This window comes from Heloderma suspectum, chromosome 13, assembly GCF_057233095.1.
Source record: "Heloderma suspectum isolate Gila_16-S chromosome 13, 16-S_ref, whole genome shotgun sequence".
Lineage (NCBI taxonomy): Eukaryota > Metazoa > Chordata > Lepidosauria > Squamata > Helodermatidae > Heloderma > Heloderma suspectum.
In genome coordinates, this window is record NC_139470.1 from 23,021,248 (window position 1) to 23,041,192 (window position 19,945).

General features: G+C 49.9%; 1 protein-coding gene across 5 annotated transcripts in view; it reads left to right on the plus strand.

The window, feature by feature from the left end:
* The first annotated feature begins 670 nt into the window (after nucleotides 1-670).
* RBM19 (RNA binding motif protein 19) overlaps nucleotides 671-19,945 on the plus strand; it is a 154,523-nt gene continuing 135,248 nt past the window's right edge. For 3 of the 5 annotated variants that reach the window (XM_084820182.1, XM_084820184.1, XM_084820186.1), the window contains exons 1-8: nucleotides 671-834; nucleotides 4,726-4,908; nucleotides 11,320-11,448; nucleotides 11,608-11,646; nucleotides 12,839-13,043; nucleotides 16,442-16,734; nucleotides 17,968-18,048; nucleotides 18,635-18,713. In XM_084820182.1, coding sequence (XP_084676308.1) covers nucleotides 799-834; nucleotides 4,726-4,908; nucleotides 11,320-11,448; nucleotides 11,608-11,646; nucleotides 12,839-13,043; nucleotides 16,442-16,734; nucleotides 17,968-18,048; nucleotides 18,635-18,713 — 1,045 coding nt within the window. In that variant the 5' untranslated portion in view covers nucleotides 671-798. The remainder of the gene's footprint in view (nucleotides 835-4,725; nucleotides 4,909-11,319; nucleotides 11,449-11,607; nucleotides 11,647-12,838; nucleotides 13,044-16,441; nucleotides 16,735-17,967; nucleotides 18,049-18,634; nucleotides 18,714-19,945) is intronic. The other 2 variants (XM_084820183.1, XM_084820185.1) reach the window with 1 other exon arrangement.

Below are 19,945 nucleotides of genomic sequence, written 5' to 3' on the forward strand. Positions count from 1 at the left end.
GAATTAAATCTGTTAAGCTTTCATGATGTTGAAAGGGATGCCACTCAACAAGCATAGGGGATCACCGGCGGGTACCAACTGATAACCGTTTGTCTATGCTTATAACAGACCGGGTGTGACTCTATTCCTTGCTTTTGGTTCGTTCCAAAAATGCAAGATGGGGAAGGAACTCCAGCACCCCTCCTTCCCCCAGGTTCTCCGAAGCGGGGCTGGGCCGCAGGCACGTGTCCAGATGTTTGGCGCCTCAGCTCCCAGAATCCCCTGCCAGCTCAGGTCAGGTCAGGAATGCTGGGAGCTGAAGTCCAGAACAGCTGGAGACCTGCTTTCCGCCCGCCTCTGCTCTAAGGCAGCTTTCCCCAGTGCGGTGCCCTTCAGGCGCGTCAGACTGCAGCCCCCGCCATCATTTCCAGCCAGCACGGATGATGGGTGTTGTAGTCCACCCGGAAGGCGGGGGAGAGACTGCTCTCTGGCGCTGTTCTCTTTCGTGGCATGGATTCCCCCGCAATGGTTCCGTCGAGAACCCGAAGTGCGGATAGGGAGTCTTTTTGCTCCACGTCCCCTTTGGGCGGTTCTCTCGCCCCGCCGACGCTTCCTTCCTAAGCAGCGAAGACGCGTCGCCTCCCACGCGCAGGCGCACCGGAAGGGTGGGGCGGTGGCTCTTGTCTCACGTGATCGCGCGGAGAGTACAAGATGGCGGCGCCCAGGGAGCGGCGTGGCTGCTAGGGGCCGTTTCTCCCTTGGAGCGGCTGTGCGGGATGCTGGTGGCGGGAAAGGCGCAGGAGCCGCGGTCGTTGCAACATGTCGCGACTTATTGTGAAGAACCTGCCGAACGGGGTGAGAGGGGCTGTGCAGGGAGAAGCCGGGCCGCTGTGGACGTGGCTGGACCCGCAAGGCAGACCCCCCCCCCCCGACCTGGGCCCATCCAGATGCGTTGGGACTACAGCTCCCCTAATTCCCAGCCAGCAGGGCCAATGCCCCGGAGTGCTGGGAGTTGTGGTCCAAAACCTCAGGACGGCACCAGGTTGGAGAAGGCTCTCTTAGGGGGCAGGCCTATGCAAGGCTGGCGGGGGCGTGCTCGGAGTTGTAGGACTGTAGGCTCGGAGTTGTTTTTATTTTATTTGTTATTATTAAATTTATTTATCGCCCATCTGGCTGGTCACCCAGCCACTCTGGGCGATGTACAACATACAATAAAACAGTTTAAAACAATAAAATTCTACAGTAAAAACATTTTTTAAAATACCCTAACTCACTCCAAATGCCTGCCTGAACAACCACGTTTTTAATGCACGACGGAAGCTCATTAAAAGTTGAGACACTTTTCCTGTCTACACGAGCGTAGGATTGCGGCCTTTGTGAACCTTGGCTGTTCTAGAATAGGGCTGAGGGGAAGGCGGATCTTGGCCGACTGGTAAATGGAGGACACGGCTATCAATGCCTACTAGTCCTGCTGGTTACCTCAAGTAGCAGAGGCAGTGTGCCTCTGTCCACCAGTTGGTGGGGAACATGGGTGGGAGGGTGCTGTTGCACTCCTGTCCTGCTTGTGGGTTTCCCATGGGCAGCTGGTTGGCCACTGTGTGAACAGAACCCTGAATTAGATGGACCCTGGGTCTGATCCAGCAGGGCTTGTCTTATGCTCTTAGATCCCTGGCTGATTTGCAGTAGATCAGCAAGGATTTCTAACTTCCAGTTGTCTAACAGTAGTATAATCAACATGACTCCCCCCTCCAAATATGTTGGCTGGGGGTTATGGGAGTTGTAGTCCAGTAGATCTGGAGGGCACCAGATCGGGGAAAGTATCTGCAAGTATTAGTGTGTGTGGGGGGTGGGGTGGGGGAGAGCCAGTATGTATGGGAAGAACCTCGCCTTACTTTCCAGGTGAGTTTTTGCATCTGTTTATGGAATAGGCAAGTTATAAGGCTAATGTATGCTCTCGCATGTGATATTGTTGAAATGGGCTTGTCACAGTCGTATGCTCACTTGAAGAAAATAAATGAAAGAACTAGTAACTGATCAAAGTAAATGTTACAAAATGTCAAAAAGCCTTGTTTATAACAGCAGGTTTTTTCTTCCCCCAGACCTCCCCTGCCTCTGCCAATCTCAGGGTGGCTTATAGCTCCCTCAGTGCCTTTTATGGGTTATAAAATATAAGAAGATTTGTTAAGATCAAAGACTTAACTAATCTGGTATTCTGTTTTTGCATTGGCCAACCACATGCCCCTGAGAAGCCCACATTAGTACCCTCCTACTTGTGTTTGCCAGCAACTGGTATTGAAACAAATGTTTTAGTGTTAATTTTTTAGTCTTACTAAATAAGGAGTTGTTCTTTGAAATAAGGAACAGTTGGCAAGCCCTAGAATAGGCTCAAGGAGCTGAAGCAAGTAGGGCTCATGGATTTGCTGTGAAGATTTACCTTCTGCGAGATGGAGATAACTGGGTGTGGATCAAGAAAATGTTGCCCCTATTACTTTTGATATTTATATCAACCATCCAGTTGTTATATCATTTTATCTTTGGGTTACAAACTCAAAACGTAATATCCATCTGAGACGTGGCAAGCCTGGCCCAGTTCTCATGAAGAAGGTCAGCTGCAACGGTGTCATTCATTCTCAACAGTGCTGCAGGATTGATCTTTTAGTGCTCCCATCTCACAGACTGGAAACATGAGGCATGCCACCCATTTTCATACATACATACTTAGGAGTTGGTCCTGCTGAGTTCAGTGGAGTTTATACCCCAGTAAGCATGCACAGAATTGCTTCTATTCTCATGGATCCTTGGTGGATTTGCTTCAAATTAAGGCCTGCTGAAATGTGGCATAGAAAACAAATAATGAAACTTGTGTTTAGACTGAACCACTTTTGACTGCATGCATGTCTTACAGGATTTTATTATTTTATTATTTATTTCTATACTGCCCAATAGCTGAAGCTTGCTGGGCAGTTCACAAAAATTAAAACCACAAGGTGCAGCATAAAATAATATAAAACATTAAATGCTCCTCCCTCTCTGTCTGAAAAGTCCATCCACCCATGCAGAAAACTAAGCACCAGGGTGAAGGATTTTAGCCTAGACATGTTTCTGATATGCTAGTTTTCCTTATGCAGGGCATTTAATATCTGGGAACTTTCATGTGAGGGCCCCTACTTACAGCTCAGGTCAGGGCCCCAGCTTGTAGCACAGACACAGGTTCCCTACCTCAGTGAGAACTAAGCCAGATCTCCCTCAACAAGGAGAAAGCTAGGATAGACCAGTAATCCCTGTCATGCTAGTTTTCTCTGTGTGTGGAATTTCCTTGTATGGAGGAGCATTCAGTGATGGGAGTCTCCCTGCTTGCAGTCTAATGTAGCTTGGCTCAGACACAAGTTTATCACCTTCGTGAGAACAAAGACCCTGAGTTTAAGTCTCTGGTTGTCCAGGCACTCTGTGAGTAGCTTTAGACTGGTTACATCAGTCTAGAGTAGGGGTGCATGAAAGTCACTTACCTGGTCTCGCAGCTTTTCGCAGTGGGGGGGAGGTGCTTCGATGCTCTCCCCCCGAAGTTCAGGCCGGGGGGGGAGGCTTCCCGCCTCGCCCGGCCGAAATTCAGGCCGGGGGGGAGGCGCCTTGCCTCGCCCGGCCGCGAAATTAAAAGTTTAAAAAAAAACTGACCCCGTGATAGGCTATGTGACGATTAACGTAGCCTATCACGGCTAGATTTGCAAAGTCAGCCGTGATAGGCTACGTAAATCGTCACGTAGCCTATCACGGGTGACTTAAAAAAAAAAAAGCGCGTACGGCTAATGGCAGCCCCCATAGGGAGCCGCCATTCACATTCCTTATTTGGTCGCTGTAGTCTACGTAAATCTTTACGTAAACTACGACGAAAATAAGGGCAATGCAAATAGCATCGCCCTTATTTTCGCCGTAGTCTACGTAATCTTTACGTAGACTACAGCGACCAAATAAGGAACGTGAATGGCGGCTCCCTATGGGGGCCGCCATTAGCCGTACGCGCTTTTTTTTTTTTTTAAGTCACCCGTGATAGGCTACGTGACGATTTACGTAGCCTATCACGGCTGACTTTGCAAATCTAGCCGTGATAGGCTACGTTAATCGTCATGTAGCCTATCACGGGGGTGTTTTTTTTAATTTACTTTTATTGGAATGGCGGTGGCAGCAGCCGGTCGAAAGATCGGCTGCTGCCCCCGCCCCTGACGAAGACCCGACGAACCGCCGCCGGGACCCGCTGCCGGGAGGGACATTCGGGAGAGGTAAGTCCCATCCCGGGGGGGGTGCAGGGGGCGGGGGGGGTGCGGAGAATTTCTCCCCGAAACTTTTTTGGGGGGCCGAACACGTTGGCGCTCAGCCCCCTGAAGTTTCGGGGAGAAATTCTCCGCCAACCCTAGTCTAGAGTAAGGACCCATTGAATGAAGTGGGGCTTACTTCCAAGAAAACAAGGGTTTGTGAGCGCGTCTGCAGTTCTGTGCATGCCTAGTGACGTATAAGCTCCATCAGACCTAGTGGGTCTTAATTCTGAGCAAATTGATAGCACTCCTCTCAGTTTCCTGTCTGTAAAATGGAAGCAGTAACTTCCTGTCTTGCAGTGCTGTTCTGAGGATGAGCTACAGTTACTATAAATACTTTGTTTGCTGACAAATATTTTAAGAACCAATGATGGTGATTACTATTGATGGTGGGGTGGGGTGGGTTGGAATCAGTCATGATCTATTTCCTCCTCTCCAGATGAAGGAAGAGCGCTTCCGGGACCTCTTTGCTGCCTTTGGGACGTTGACCGATTGCAGCCTGAAATTCACCAGGGATGGCAAGTTTCGCAAGTTTGGGTTCATTGGCTTTAAATCAGAAGATGATGCCAAAGCTGCTCTAACCCAATTCAACAGAAGCTTCATAGACACAGCCAAGGTCACGGTGAGGTGCCTTTCACATCCATTATAACGCAGCCTTCTCTGATCTGATGCCCTCCAGATGTGTTGAGCTACAACAGAGGTGGGGAACCTCAGGCCCGGGGGTCAAATCCAGCCCTCCTGGGGACCCAGGCTGCCTCTATGGGCTTCCCAAGATGACCCCACACCCTTTCTCTGGCCCTGCTGTCTTCCTCTCAATTTTATTTATTTATTTATTTATTTCATTTCCATACTGCCCACTAGCCAAAACTCTGGGCGGTACACAAAAATTAACACCACAAAGCGCAGCATAAAACAATATAAAATAAAATAATACCTGGCATGTATTACTGAGACTTGGGTGGGTGAGCTGGGTGGAGTCAACCTGACTCAGCTCTGCCCACCTGGGGACTCGGTGCAGCGCCAACATAGGTTGGAGGGCCAGGGGTGGGGGGAGTTGCCATGGTTCATAGAACTTCCATCTGTATCACCAGGAGACCACTCCACCTTGGAGTGGGCCTTGAGGGGTTGCACCTGGTGTTGGGCCATAGAGACAGATTGGGGATGCTGCTGGTGTATCGCCCACCCTGCTGCCCAGCATCCTCTCTGTCTGAGCTGGCGGAGGCAGTCACAAGTGTGGTGTTGGAGGAACCCAGGACGGTGGTTCTGGGTGACTTCAACTTCCATGCTGAGGCTGTCTCCGGAGTTCCAGCTCAGGACTTCATGGCCTCCATGACAACCATGGGCTGTCTTGGTATGTCATCGGCCCAATGCATGAAGCAGGGCACACCCTTGATTTGGTATTTGCTCCAACTTGTGAGATGGGTAGTCTAAAGACTGGGGGGTGCCAAGTAACCCCATTGTCATGATCAGACCATTTCCTGGTGAGATTTAACTTACGGCATTACTCCCCTCCCGCGGGGGTGGGGGACCTATTCAGATGGTCCGCCCCAGGAGACTGATGGAATCTAATGGATTTCTGAATGCTCTTGGGGATTTTCCAGTGGAGAGAGCTGGTGATCCAGCTGAGGCCCTAGCTTCACTGTGGAACAGTGAGATGTGGAGGGCCATCGACTTGATTGCACCTGGGTGCCCTCTCCGGCACCGTGGAGCCCATTCTGCTCCCTGGTATACTGGGGAGCTGCGGTCAATGAAACAGGCTGGACGTTGGCTAGAGCGCAAATGGTGCAAGACTCGAAGCGAAGACGACCGAGGACGCTCTAGAATGCATAATCGTGCCTACTGTGTGGCAGTGTGGGTAGCAAAGAAGGTTTATTTTGCTGCCTCCATTTCGTCCTCAAGTAACTGTCCAGCGGAGCTCATCCAGGTGGTCCAGCGGTTGTTAATGTCCTCCCCAGTAAATGGGGTCCTGGACCTGTCGAGGACCCGCTGTGACCTTTTTGCATTGCACTTTGAGGACTAAACCACTTGTCTCCACAGCGATCTTGATGCTGTTGTTAGTGCAGTACCAGCTGAGGTGTCTGATGCCACCATCTGCCCGATTTTGTGGGATCAGTTCCAGTCCTGGTTCTGGTCCTAACTACGGGGCTGATTTCAGAGAGTGACATTGGCTGGCTATTCCTCGGCCCCTTGGCAATTGAGCTGTGGGGTGCCGCAGGGCACCATCTTGTCCCCAGTGTTGTTTAACATCTATATGAAGCTGCTGGGAGCGGTCATTGGGGGATTTGGAACTAAATGCCACCAGTATGCTGATGACATGCAGCTCTATCTCCCTGTGACATCTGAATCAAGAGAGGCTGTGCAAGTCCTGAATCAGTGCCGAGACTCAGTAATGGGCTGGATGAGGGCCAGTAAACTGAAGCTGAATCCTGGCAAGATGGAAGCCCTGTGGGTGAGTGGTTCCCGGGTCCGGGAGATAGGCTCATTGCCTGTCCGGATGGGGATGCACTTCCTCTGAAAGATCAGGTCCGTAGTCTGGGGGTACTCCTAGATCCATCATTGTCGCTGGAGGCTCAAGTGGTCGCGGTGGCTCGGAGTGCCTTTTACCGGCTTCGGCTAGTTTGCCAACTACAGCCTCTCCTGGACGGGGATAGCTTGACCATGGTGGTACAGGCATTAGTAACCTCAAGCCTGGATTACTGCAATGCACTCTATGTGGGGCTGCCCTTAAGGCTGGCCCGGAAGCTGGAGCTAGTGCAGAACACAGCAGCTTGGCTGTTTTCGGGAGCTGCCCCTTTTCAGCGTGTAACTCCTCTGCTGAGGGAACTGCACTGGCTGCCTATTCGCTACCAGGCCAAGTTTAAGGTATTAGTACTAGTGTACAAAGCCCTAAACAACTTGGGACCAGGATACCTGAGAGAGCGCCTCCTTCCTTACCAACCTGCCCGGTCACTGAGGTCATCAGAGGGCATGTTCCTGGTGGTTCCACATGGACCCTTGGCCCGGTTGGAGTCCACCAGGAAAAGAGCCTTCAGTGTGGTGGCCCCCTTCCTGTGGAATTCCCTGCCTTTAGAGGTCAGGCAGGCGCCAACATTGTGTTCCTTCTGGTGCCTCCTGAAGATGTTGTTATTTCAAGAGGCCTTCCTTGCGTGACCAGCAGTGGTTTGTTAAATTCCACTTCGTTGGGGTTTGTCTTTTTAAAAAAATGTTTAAACTCTTTTAACCTGTTTTATTTTACCATGTTGTTCACTGCTCCGAGATCTTCTGATGCGGAGCGGTATATAAATATTGTAAGTAAGTAAATAAATAAAATATGAATGCTTAAAACCACAATATAACAGCACAGCCATAATAAAACCTAGCAGCAATGCAGAGATTTAAAACATAGATTTAAAACACCAGAGCTAAAAGACAAGGAAGCTAAAATACTAAAATACTGGGAGAATAAAATGGTCTTCACCTGGCACTCGAAGGAGTACAGTGTAGGTGTACTGGCAACATAGGTACCAGGCGAACCTCTCTAAGGAGCTCATTCCACAGCTGGGGTGCCACAGCAGAAAAGGCCCTCTTCCTGGTAGCCACCTGCCTCACTTCCTTTGGCAGGGGCTCATGGAGAAGGACCACTGAGGATTATCTTAAGGTTTGGGCAGGCACATATGGGACAAAATTGTTGGTGGTTTTGTGGCTTTTGTGCCATTTTTTTCCCATTCTAAAAGGTTGAACTGCCTCTCCTAGGACTTAGTTACTGCCACTAAGATGTTTAAGCTACAATATGCTGGTATTTCGGGCCCCACCTCTTTTTCCTTTGCCCCCACCCACCACTGGAATCCTTCTCTGAAATTGAATTTGGTCCTCTGGCTGAAAGAGGTTCTCCACCCCTGGACTGCATCTCCCATCATCCCCAACTAGCATGGCCAATGGGACTTGCAGTCCAACACATTTACAGGGTGCAGCCTTCACCAGGCTGGCGAAGGCTGCATTTTAGAGTCAAATAATTGGGGTGGGTATGTTTGGGCTTGTTCTGCTTAAACTGGGCATTGACTAACTCTGAATGTCAGGAAAAGAGCAAGGAATGTCGAAAGCTACTCTGAACCCACCTGCCTGTTGGGAAGATCTCCAGAAATCTGGGGTGGGTGTATAAGTATCCAGGTACTGGCCTGGTTCAGAGCTAACAATCTTGGTCTGATAAACCGTGGTGTGTGTGTGTGTGTGTGTGTGTGTACACACACACACTCTCTCTCTCTCTCTCTCTCTCTCTCTCTCTCTCTCTCTCTCCAAAGAGCTGCAGTACATCGCATAATACCCAGTTTATTGGGATGGTAATAGAATAATGAGGTGGCAAAGGAAATGCAGTGGTTAGCACATTGGTCTGATAAACCAACTTGGTCTGATAAGCCACATTTATCAGACCAAGAACAAGTGATATGCCAGGTTTGTTAAAGCACAGTGTTCTCCTTTTAGGTCAAACCAGGAAACTGGTTTATGCTCTGACTATAATCCCAGTTTACAAACCAGGATGGAACTGTTGGTTTGTAATCCTGGTTTGTAGTCAGATCTTAAACCACGATTTCCTGGTTTGATTAACACACCCCAGAAATACTGCATCAAGGTCTGAGAGAGAAGGAAGCTGGGAGTCCATAGGCACAGTGCTAGCTCTCTCAGCCTGATAATCCCATGCTTTTATTGGACTGATTGTGTCTGGGCTGAACCACTCTTATCTTCTGCTATGGTTATCCATGGGACTGTCATGCAGAGGGACAGGACCTGTGTCCTCTTCCTTTTCCCTCCTGAATGATTTGTTTTGACCAACCTAATGCAAGCATAACTGTCGTTTTGTTGTATGCACTTCTGGTATTTCGATTGTCGTTGATGAAAGCAGCAGATGGAGTGCCACCCCTGGCCGGAGGGTGAGGCTATTATCAAGTGCACCACACTGGCTGTTGACCAATTAAAGAGTTCTACTTGAATCTGAGAAGCTTGGGTTCAAATCCAACCTTTGCCATGGGCATCCGCAGTGGTGTAGCGGAGCTAGGCCTCCCAGGGTCAAGGTGCTGGGATGTTCCGATCGGCAGGGGCGATGACGTCGTCTGCCAGCCCCACCGGAACTCCCTGTTCCCTCTGAGCTTCGCTGCAGTCCTCACAGAAGCAGGCGGAAAGTGGATTTCCCCAGCAACAATATATTGCCCCTGTTGTACTGCAGAGTGTTTTGTGGGGGTGGGTCTTGAAGGGGCGATGAAGATCCATGACTTTTACAAAAGACCTGCTCCTGGTGGGGATGAGAATTGCTAGAAGTGGTCAGCTGACTTTGAGAGAAAGCATTTACCCCTGGTAGTGGGAAGAGAAACTCCTGGAAAATCTTGAGCTGGCTGTCTTACGCTGTTTGGGGACACGTTGTGTCCCTCTCCTTACGTTTCTCATGCAGTCTCAAGTCTTCTCAGCCAAAGTCCAACATGCTAACCACTGCATTTCCTTTGCCACCTCATTGTTCTGTTACCATCCCAATAAACTGGGTATTATGCTATGTACTGTTGTTCTTTGTCTGTGTGTGTGTGTGTGTGTGTGTGTGTGCACGCGCGCGTGTGTGTATATATACATAAATACATACACTCCCTCCCCACACACACACACACACACACACATTTGGATCAACACAGTTTGCCTGCATCTTGGACTCTCCATGGGGGTGTAGCTATGGGAATTGTCGTGATGAGCCCCTGCACTTCTGAATTTGCCACTCCACCACTATAAAACAGAAGATAACAAGGCGCTCCCTCACAGGGCAGCCTCAATAAAGTCCTCAAACCGCTCTTCAGATTGAAAATTTACCAGACTGCGTTTGCTTCACTAGCTTGCTAATAGGCTGGTGACCTGCATTTCTGTGCTAGCTACAGAGGAGGAGAAGCCCTCTGTAATCGGAATGAAAATGCAGGCTTCTTGCATGCTGCAGAGAGGGCTGGCTCCATCCCTCCTCTGCAAACCCACTATGTTTGCATGCTGGTTGTGGTGGAAGAGGCTTTTCTTCCTCTGCAGCTAGCATGGAAACCAAGCAGCTTGGAAAAGGAGGGATGGAGTTATCCATTCCCTCTTCTGCCAACCGGCTCATTTGAGTAATTCCATGAACTCACCTGCACTAAATTCCTGGTCACTATAGATGACTAGATGAGTTGTTAAATATAAGACTGTAGTGGAGAAAACCTGGTGATGTAGGTGAGATGCAGAAATAAAAACCTGCTGGAGGGAGCAATCCTATGGCTGCTAGTCAGCGGCTAGATGGCCATAGGATATGTCGGTTTCCAAGAACTGATCTTGGAGCCTGCACTCCAAGGTCGGTTCCTGGAGAACCGACCTTCCCACGCTGCCTCGCAGGCAGCTCAGAACAGCCCCTTGCTCCACGCTTGGAAGAGGAGCGCGGAGTGGCGAAAACGGGGCGTTCCGGGGTGGGGAAGGTGGGAATGCTGGTATGACACATGCTATGCATCGTTCGGCAGCCGCCACCCCCGCTCCGCCTTCCCATGGCTAGGCAGCCAAAATCGTCTGTCTAGCCACAAATGCAGGGCCGCTGAAATACAGAGGGGATGATCCCCTCCGTGCTTGCCCTGCATTGGATAGGCGGTCGCCTCCAAGTTCGGAGGCAGCCGCCTATCCCCATAGGATTGTGCACTTAATGAGTTAAAAACCTGAATTTGTATGAAAAAGGTATTGTCAAGGAAAGTGTTTTTAAGCAAAACATGGTAGGTTACTAATTGTTTTTGAACAGTAGAAACGCACAGTAGGAAACTCTTTTTTTGGTTGAACTGTATCGTCTAGTGGCCATTTTCAGTATGCTTTTGTTAACTGTGCAATCTTAAATATATTATCTATATTAAGTCACAGGACATATTAAATATGTTTTTTTAGGTTTTACTTTTATGACTTAAACATTTGTGTAAAAACTCCAGAAATGGATTATCCCTCTCCCCCCAATATTGAACCCATGAGCCAAGAGTGCAGTTATACAATACAGACTTACATCCTAATAACTCTTGATACTTTTCAGGTTGAGTTCTGTAAATCTTTCGGGGACCCACTGAAACCCAGAGCATGGAGCAAACACTCCCCAAAGTCCCCACTATTGAAGTCCCCCGAAAAGCCTACAAAGAGTGTGGGACATACAGAAGCAAAGCAGGTAAGACTGTTTGATTTTTGCTGCTGTGCCAAAAATACCCTGAGGAAGGACCTCCACATTCTTGATGCTGTCCCTTCTTCTCTTGCAATCTGACACGTCGTTAATTGCTGCTGAGCTCTCCTGCCATTTTGCAGCAAACATGTTCTTTCCCCCCCACAGGATAAAAAGAAGAAGAATCAAGCAGTGGAGCTGAAAGAGGCAAGTCTAGGTCTTTTGAGGGGGCGGGGGTGTCTGACGTGCACGAGCGCAGCACGAAGATGACTCGGTACTCTGATAAGCATCTTCGGCAACCGCGGGACTGGGAATCGGGATGGTTTGAAAATGGTATGGCCTTTCTTGGGTCTGCTTTCCTCCTCAGTTAGATGGCCTCTGGTACACGTTCCAGGCGGCTTGTGGTTTGGGAAGCAGCATCTCCGACAGCTTGGGAGGGTCTGCTAGGCCAAAAGGGTGGGAAATTTCTTTCAGCTTGACGGTCAAATTTTATTTTGGAGACTCTTGGGGACTGCGTTCTGCTGGTGGCCCGGGCTAAAATACCAGCATACTGTAGCTTAAAGCTCTTACAGACAGTAGTTAAGCCTTCGGAGAGGCATTCCAACCTTTAAGAACGGGGGGGGGGGGGGGGGGCACACAGACCACCGAATGATCAGTGGTCTGGGGAAAGGGAATGGGTCTGGGGAAAAGGGGTGGCCATCCTGGTCCCGGGGAGGGCTGAATTTGACCCCCAGGGGGGCATTTTTACATGGGAGAATCAGCAAGCCACCCTTTTGGCCTAGCACAGGGGTCAGAAACCTCAGGCCCAGGGGCCAAATCCGTACTGGAAATCATACAGACGTTACATGCACATTTCCATTTTCGGTGCTAAGCGCTCAGTATGAGCTCTGCTTGCCCAAGACTGCATTGTTCCTTGCTGTAGCTCAGTGGGTAGGGCCCCTGCTTTGCATGCAGCAGGTCCCAGGTTCGATTCCGGCATCTCCAAAATAGGGCAGGAAAAGCCCCTGCCTGAAACCCTGGAGAGCTCCTGCCAGTCAGTGTCAACAATACTGGGCTAGATGGACTCAGAATAAGGCAGCTTGCTGTGCTCTTGTATTCTCCTTGCCATCTACCTTGAAGCTACCTAGGGTGTGTCAGTTCATTGGCTCAGCCAGCCTGGTTTTTTCCAGCCTGGCTTTCTCCACTTCAGGTCCAGGCAGGGGTCTTTCTCAGCCCTGCCACCTGAGAGATCCTTAAAAATACACATACAACTTGGAGGTGCCAGGGGTTGAACCCAAGACCATGTAAAACAGGTGCCCTGCAATGGAGCTGTGGTCCTTCAGAAGAACTTTGTGATCCATTCTTACCTTGGTGATCTTTCTCATCCCCCCCCCCCACCCACCCTTTCCTCCTCTGTCAGCTGGAAGGAGAAGAGGGGTTTCAAGACTTCCTGGTAGTGCACAAGAAACGGTCTCAGGCTGCCACCTGGTCCAACGACACGAAATCGGAGGAGCCCAAGAAGAGCAAAGTCAAGCCGGCGGATGATTATCTGAACTTCGATTCTGATGAGTCGGGCAGCCTCAGTGAGGAGGAAGCTGAGGGTCCCGATGTTGGACTCGCCCAAAGTAATTGATGTGTCTTGCTGATGTGACATCTTATCAGTGGCATTTGGGGGGCGGGGGGGGGGGGAGGTTGAAAAGGGAGATCAGCACCTCACAGAATAAGCCTCCATACTTCCATTTGTGGTCTCTCCCCAGAGATCTTACATGTTGTCTTGGGGAAGATAGGTAGCGGAGGGTGCTATCAGGGGTCTATAGATTGTGGTTGCCCTTGGTAGCCAGCCCAAACTTGCCCTTGCCACAGACCTCCCCCGCCCAAGGACCTCGTTATGCCTGACATCATGTCAAACCTACGGGGCGTGACTGCTATCCTCGCTAGCTTGGAGCTGGGATGGGGGTTTGTCCCCATTGTGCTGACCCTTGGATGTGATCAGGAAGCCGGGGGAAGTTTTGCTGGCTTTCTGAGTGTCAGTGGGTACCAGGCAGAGTTCCTGCCCTTCCCCAGGCTCAGACAGAGAAGAGCAGGGACTCTCCTCTCGCCCAGATGACAAATGGTTGATGAGGTCGAGGTACCAGAGGTCCAGGCAAAGTGAGGCTAGGTGGATTAGGAAAGGGCTAGTGGAATATTACGCCTGTGCTGAAGGAACTGCACTCGTTGCCCATCTGCTGCCAGGCCAGGTGTACTTGTTTACAAGCCTGAACAACTTAGGACCAGGATACATAAGAGGTCCTCTGACCCCCTACCAGCCTGCTCCGTTGCTGTGCTCATCAGGAGAGACCCTCTGAGTGGTACCCAAGATTTCAGAGGTTTGGTCGATAATGGCTCAGAACAGGGCCTTTAGTATTGTGGCACCCACCCTCTAGAACTCCCTACCATCACAATTTAGACAGGCACCGACTCTTCTGGGTTTTCAGCACCTACTGAAAACATACTTTTTCTAAGAACCATTCCCAGAAAGGTAATGTTATCTTCTGTATCCACTAATAATGCACAGGGCAGTATCCAGTGATGGCAGTCTGCCAGGGAATGACAGGTAGTGCAATGGGAAACGAGCGCTGGCTAGCACAACCCAGAACATTAGTTGAAACTTCCACTTCCAGAAAGGGACAGGTAGGGATGTCTGAGAAATCCACAACTGATTCAAATGAGTTTGGATCTCTATGAATCTGACCTGTGGGTTCTGCTGCAGAGCGGCTTTTCCTGAGTCACGTTGTTTCTGCTGACTTGTGGACTGTCTTTTTTAAAAAAAATGTTCAGGGGATTTGCACACTTGCTCATTGAGAAACGAACGAAATTCTCGTACAAAAAATCTGATTCCATCAATGAGCAGGTGATGGAATGAAGGACACCTGACAATCCATGAAACACAGACTGATCAATATCCAGACATCCCTAGGGACAGGTTAGCAGAGCTCTCTTCTGCAAGTTCCACTGTCTTGTCCCATTCTGGAAGTGGTAGTTTCAGCCAGTTTCCAGTCGTGGTGGCTTCTGGTTGCGCTAGCGGTCATTCCTGCTACAGTATTTAATTTTGATCTTATACTGTATCTTTGTACATTACTTAGGAATTTATTTTAACGTAAACAAATCATAAATATTGTTAAATAAATAGAGTACTTGTTCACTGGAGATGTGGGTATTCTGTGATCACTCTACGCATCCAGTTCTGCTATGGATTTTGAGATTGGGTGGAGATCTCATTATCCTGGGTGCCCCATTGTTTTAAAGTTTCATCTTAAAAAGCAAATTTACAGCTGGTATAGCCTGCAAAGATAGACTTGAAAGCGTAGAGATAGTGCCTTGTAAGATTAAGATAAGGGAAGGAGTGGGACTTAGCGGGATCCTGTCCATGTTTACTCAAAAGTAAGTACCACTGAACTCAGTGGGGCTTATCCCGAGGTAAACCTGCATAGCAGGAGTGGGGGCCCTGTCACCCTCCAAATGTTGGATCACAACTCCCGTAAGCCTTGGCCTTTGGCCATGATGGCTGGGGCTCATGGGAGTTGGAGTCTAACATCTGGATGGACACAGGTTTCCCCATTCTTGCTGTATTGCATTGCAGGCTAAGTCAGGTGCTCCAGGAGCACTCAGTGGTCCAGGGGAAATAAGGTTCTTGAGTGCTCTGCATGGGAGCTGGCCCCTTTCAAGGACTAGCAGCAAAATAAGATGCATTTGGGATGCAATCCTATGCATGTTTAGACAGAAAAAAGTCCTACAACCGTCAGCATTCCTGAGCCAGCCACACTGGGAGTTGTGGGACTTTTTTCTGCCTAAATATGCATAGGATTGCATCCTTGATCTGTATAATTTACACAGAACTCAGGTTATGTTAGTGTAGAATCTGCATTTTTATTTTAGATGCAGAGGGAGGATATGCTTAATAGGGATAAATGCCAAGTTCTGCACCTAGGAAAAAGAAACCAAATGCACAGTTACAAGATGGGGGATACATGGCTCAACAACACTACAGGCGAGAAGGATCTTGGAATTGTTGTCGATCACAAGCTGAATATGAGCCAACAATGTGATGTGCCTGCAAAAATGGCAAATGCTGTTTTGGGCTGCATTAATAGAAGCATAGCTTCCAAATCCCGGGAAGTACTAGTTCCCCTCTACTCAGCACTGGTTAGGCCTCATCTGGAGTATTGTGTCCAGTTCTGGGCACCACACTTTAAGAGGGATGCAGACAAACTGGAGAGGGTTCAGAGGAGGGCAACAAAGATGATCGGGGGACTGGAAACAAAGTACTATGAAGAGAGACTGAAAGAACTGGGCATGTTTAGTCTTGCAAAGAGAAGACTGAGGGGAGATATGATAGCACTCTTCAAGTACTTGAAAGGCTGTCAGAGAGAGGAAGGCCAGGATCTCTTCTCAGTCATCCCAGAATGCAGGACACGGAATCATGGGCTCCAGTGACAGGAAGCCAGATTCCGGCTGAACATCAGGAAAAGCTTTCTGACTGTTAGAGCAATACGACAATGGGACCCATTCCCTAGGGAGGTGATGGGCTCTCCCACACTGGAGGCCTTCAAGGCGAGGCTGGACAGCCATCTGTCAGGGATACTCTGGCTTGGATTCCTGCATTGAGCAGGGGGTTGGACTCAGTGGCCTTGTAGGCCCCTTCCAACCCTACTATTCTATGATGCTTTGACTTTCTGAGCATCACATTGAAGCTTAAGCAATCTGGTTTCTGTGTTCTTGACTTTCTCCTTCCTGGCAATGCAGCTTGCTTTCTCCTTTTAGTAGCAGGCTATCATAATATGTTCAGGGGAGGAGGCAAGTGCATCTCTTATTTTGTATGTGTCTTCCTTGCAGTTCCGCCACTGTTGTATTCTTTGTCCTTGGGCATATCCCTTCCCCCTCGCTGTTTCAAGCTGAAGTCGTATTAGTATGTGTGCAAATCCAGCCCCCCAAAAGGGTGTCCTCTTGGCAGCAGTGACACGATGTTCTTTTTCCCAACCTGCAGGGAAGGAGAAAAGTTCCAAAGGAAACGCAGCAGCTAGGGAAGACCTCTCGGACATGGACTATCTGAGATCGAAAGTGGTGAAGGGTGAGGAGTCTTCGTTGTCATCTGCAGAGGAGAGTGAGACAGAGGAGACGGGCAGCGATGAGGCTGTTGAAGGAGAGGAGGTAAAGTTAGAGAAATCCAGTCACAAGAAGTCTGCTGGTTCTGCTCTCACAGAGGAGTCTGGCCTGGATGAAAAGATCAAGGGCCTGAGAAGTGCCACGGAGAACAAGACAGTGAAAGCCACATCCCAGGTATGTCCCGTCCTCACCCTGGACAGGATCCTAGAGTCTGTGATCAAACCCTGTGGTCCCCATCCTGGTGCCCTCCAGATGTTTTGGACTTCAACTCCCATCAGCCCCAGTCAGCACGAGCAACAGTCAGGGATGGTGGGAACTGTAGTCCAAGCTGCAATCAAACCTTAGCTTTGCAACCCCATTCAGTTCTTTTCCGTTTTGTCTGTTTATGGAGGCATGCCTGCGATTCTGAGAATGTTGTGGCCTGATGGACCCCAGCAATTTCCATATAAAGCAGGGATGAGTATGATTAAAGCACAGGATAGACAGGGCAGTTAAATCCTCCCACCCTTATTTATTTTTTTCCTCCTGAAACTTCTGTCTCTGAAATAGAAGCAGCTTACCTTTATGGAGGGGAAGAGCCTGTGACAGCGGTGGGGCTGGTGGATCTCTGTAGGAAGGGGCCAGTATCAAAAAGGCCCGCTCCTGTGTCCCAACTGTTTTTACTTTAGCCACAGGGCATGGAGCAAGGTTGCATCTGCTGATCTTAAGAGTGGGGAGCAACGTAGAGGTGAAGTTCCTACCCACCTTATGCTGTGCCCCAACTGTTGTGAGAGACTCCCTGGCTTCTTTGTTTCAGGGTCTTGTTTTCTCCTTCTGTCCACAACATCTTTATGCCTTGAACACCTGCTCACCCTCTTAAGCAGTGGTGTAGCAGCAAATTTTGAAGCGCATCTTGACTGTGCTTGTATTTACAGTGTGCTGGGTTGTCTGCCTTAAGAACATAAGAAGAGCCGTGCTGGATCAGACCAAGGTCCATCTAGTCCAGCCTCCTGTTCACACCATGGCCAACCAGCTGCCCACGGGAAACCCACAAGCAGGACAGGAGTGCAACAGCACCCTCCTGCCCATGTTCCCCAGCAACTGGTGTGCAGAGGCATACTGGAGGTAGCATACAGCCAGCAGGACTAGTAGGCATTGATAGCCATACCCTGCATCTACCAGTCGATCGAGATCTGCCTTCTCCTCAGCCCTATTCTAGAACATCTAGACCAGCCTCCTCCCCCAGGAATTTATCTAACCCCCTTTTAAAGTCATCCAAATTGGTGGCCATCACTACATTTGGTGGTTTAAGGCGGTTTCTTATGTTGCAGGTGTAGGTTCTTCAGCCTAGAAAGGCTAGGAAATGAAGTGCCAGGGATTTTTTTCCCCTTAAGGCATTTCACTGACCGTATGCGTGTGTTGCCACAGGCAAAGATGTCAGCCAGTGCAAACGAGCCCACCACGCCGTACACAGTGAAGCTGCGGGGCGCCCCGTTCAGCGTCACAGAGGTGAGCCTCCTTTGCAGTTTATCTGGGATAGGACAGCCACTGTGAGGATCGCAGCTAAGCTCTGAGGTGTATTGCCCCGGCTATGGGCGTCGACCTCTTAATTTAGAGGTCAACGCCCACGACCAGAACAATACACAAGAGCGGACAGGGAATTCCGAGTGGGGTGGAAGATGATGTCAGTGTCCCAGATGTCAGTGTCCCTGCTAATCAAAAAGTGCCAGATCTTGCCCCTATAAGCCCCACCACCACTCTTTCTCTATGCATGCACATGCTTGTATGTGCACACATATGCATATGCATGCTTGGTACAACTTTTATCCTACCCAAGCTCTTGAACATACTCCTTGGCAGGATATTAAATGCATACGCTCCAGAGCCAGTTGTTCAGCTGGGGTGCTAAAAAACCGCCTGGAGGAATATGCTCTCTGCATCCGAGGAGGCCCTAGCTGGCTTGCACCAGGAATCTGAACTGTCCCACCTATAATACGAGAAAGCTAGCTTTGATGTGAGAGTGGTGGCTTGGGAGTATGGGTGCGAAGGCTCTTCAAGCGTTCTGTTGACTGATTCAAACTTCTGCTGTCTGCAGCAAAACGTCAGGGAGTTTCTCGTGCCGCTTCGGCCGGCGGCGATCAGGATCGCTAGGAATGCCCATGGGAACAAGACAGGTAACGGCTGGCGAATTGTGTTTAGGGCATGCTCTGTTCAGGGATGCCTTCCGCCTCTTGGCCATTGGATCAGGAACATCAGAAGCTGCCATATACAGAGTCAGACGGTTGGTCCATCTAGCGCAGGGTCGTCGGCCCTGACTGGCAGCCGCTGTCCAGGGTTTCAAGACAGGTGGTCTTCCTACCCTCCTTGGAGAAGCCGGGGATCGAACCCGGGACCTTCAACAGGCAAAGCAGGGGGCGTGCCGCTGTGCTGCGGCCCCTCCCTGTGGGTCGTCCTTGCAGGCTGTACGTAGCTGGGTCTGTTGTCCCTCCCTGCCTTGTACCTTGTCTGGTTGTTTGCGGGAAGCGGAAGGAAGAATGGCAGAAACCAGTTCCTAGTTAAATGGAAGTGGTGCAGCTTGTGCTATTCCTGAATTACTTACCAAAGAGTTGGGTGGGATTCAGAGACCATCAGTCCAATCCTCCGCTGTGAGGCCAGAGGCCAAGGCTGCCAAGGCCTTGCCACATTGCCCTACTACACAGAGAAGACCCCAGAGCCGCCCCATGGCCCTGTGGGGAAGAAGAAGGGGCGAGGGAGCAGGCAAAGGGAACATCTGGGCCTGCTCCAGTTGGACTGCCCCTCCCTTGGGAGATGAGAGGGGGGAACAGGGCCATCCCACCAGCTCTGCTGACAGTCTACCTAATTCTTTTTTCTCCCCCCATCCCCACATTGCCTTTTCCTTGTGTGTCATGTCTTTCTTAGTTTGTAAGCCTGCGGGCAGGGACTGTCTTCTTTGCTCATTGATTGTAAGCCGCTCCGGGAGCCTTTTTTGGCTGAGGAGCGGGATAAAAATACAACAAATAAATAAATACATTTGCTGCTTGAGGCGAAGGATACAATAGCGCCCCTCCATCCCACATAGAGAAGCTGACCAGAGCGAGAGTTCAATCTTACTTGGACACTGCGGATGGTGCAACTTCCTCCACCTCACCTGAGGACAGGAAGCCTTCTTAGGTGGTGCAGGACAGGCTGAGCAGCATCCACAGCTCTGTCCTCCGACACCTCACTGCTGCCCTGCTGTAACCGCTGCCTGAGGCAGCCGCTTCACCCTGCCGAATGATAGGGTCGTCTCTGCCGGAGCCCAATAAGCATAGATATCATAAGGGTGATATCTCCTCTCGTCTAGACTACTGTAATGCGCTCTACGTGGGGTTACCCTTGAAGATGGTTCGGAAGCTGCAGCTGGTGC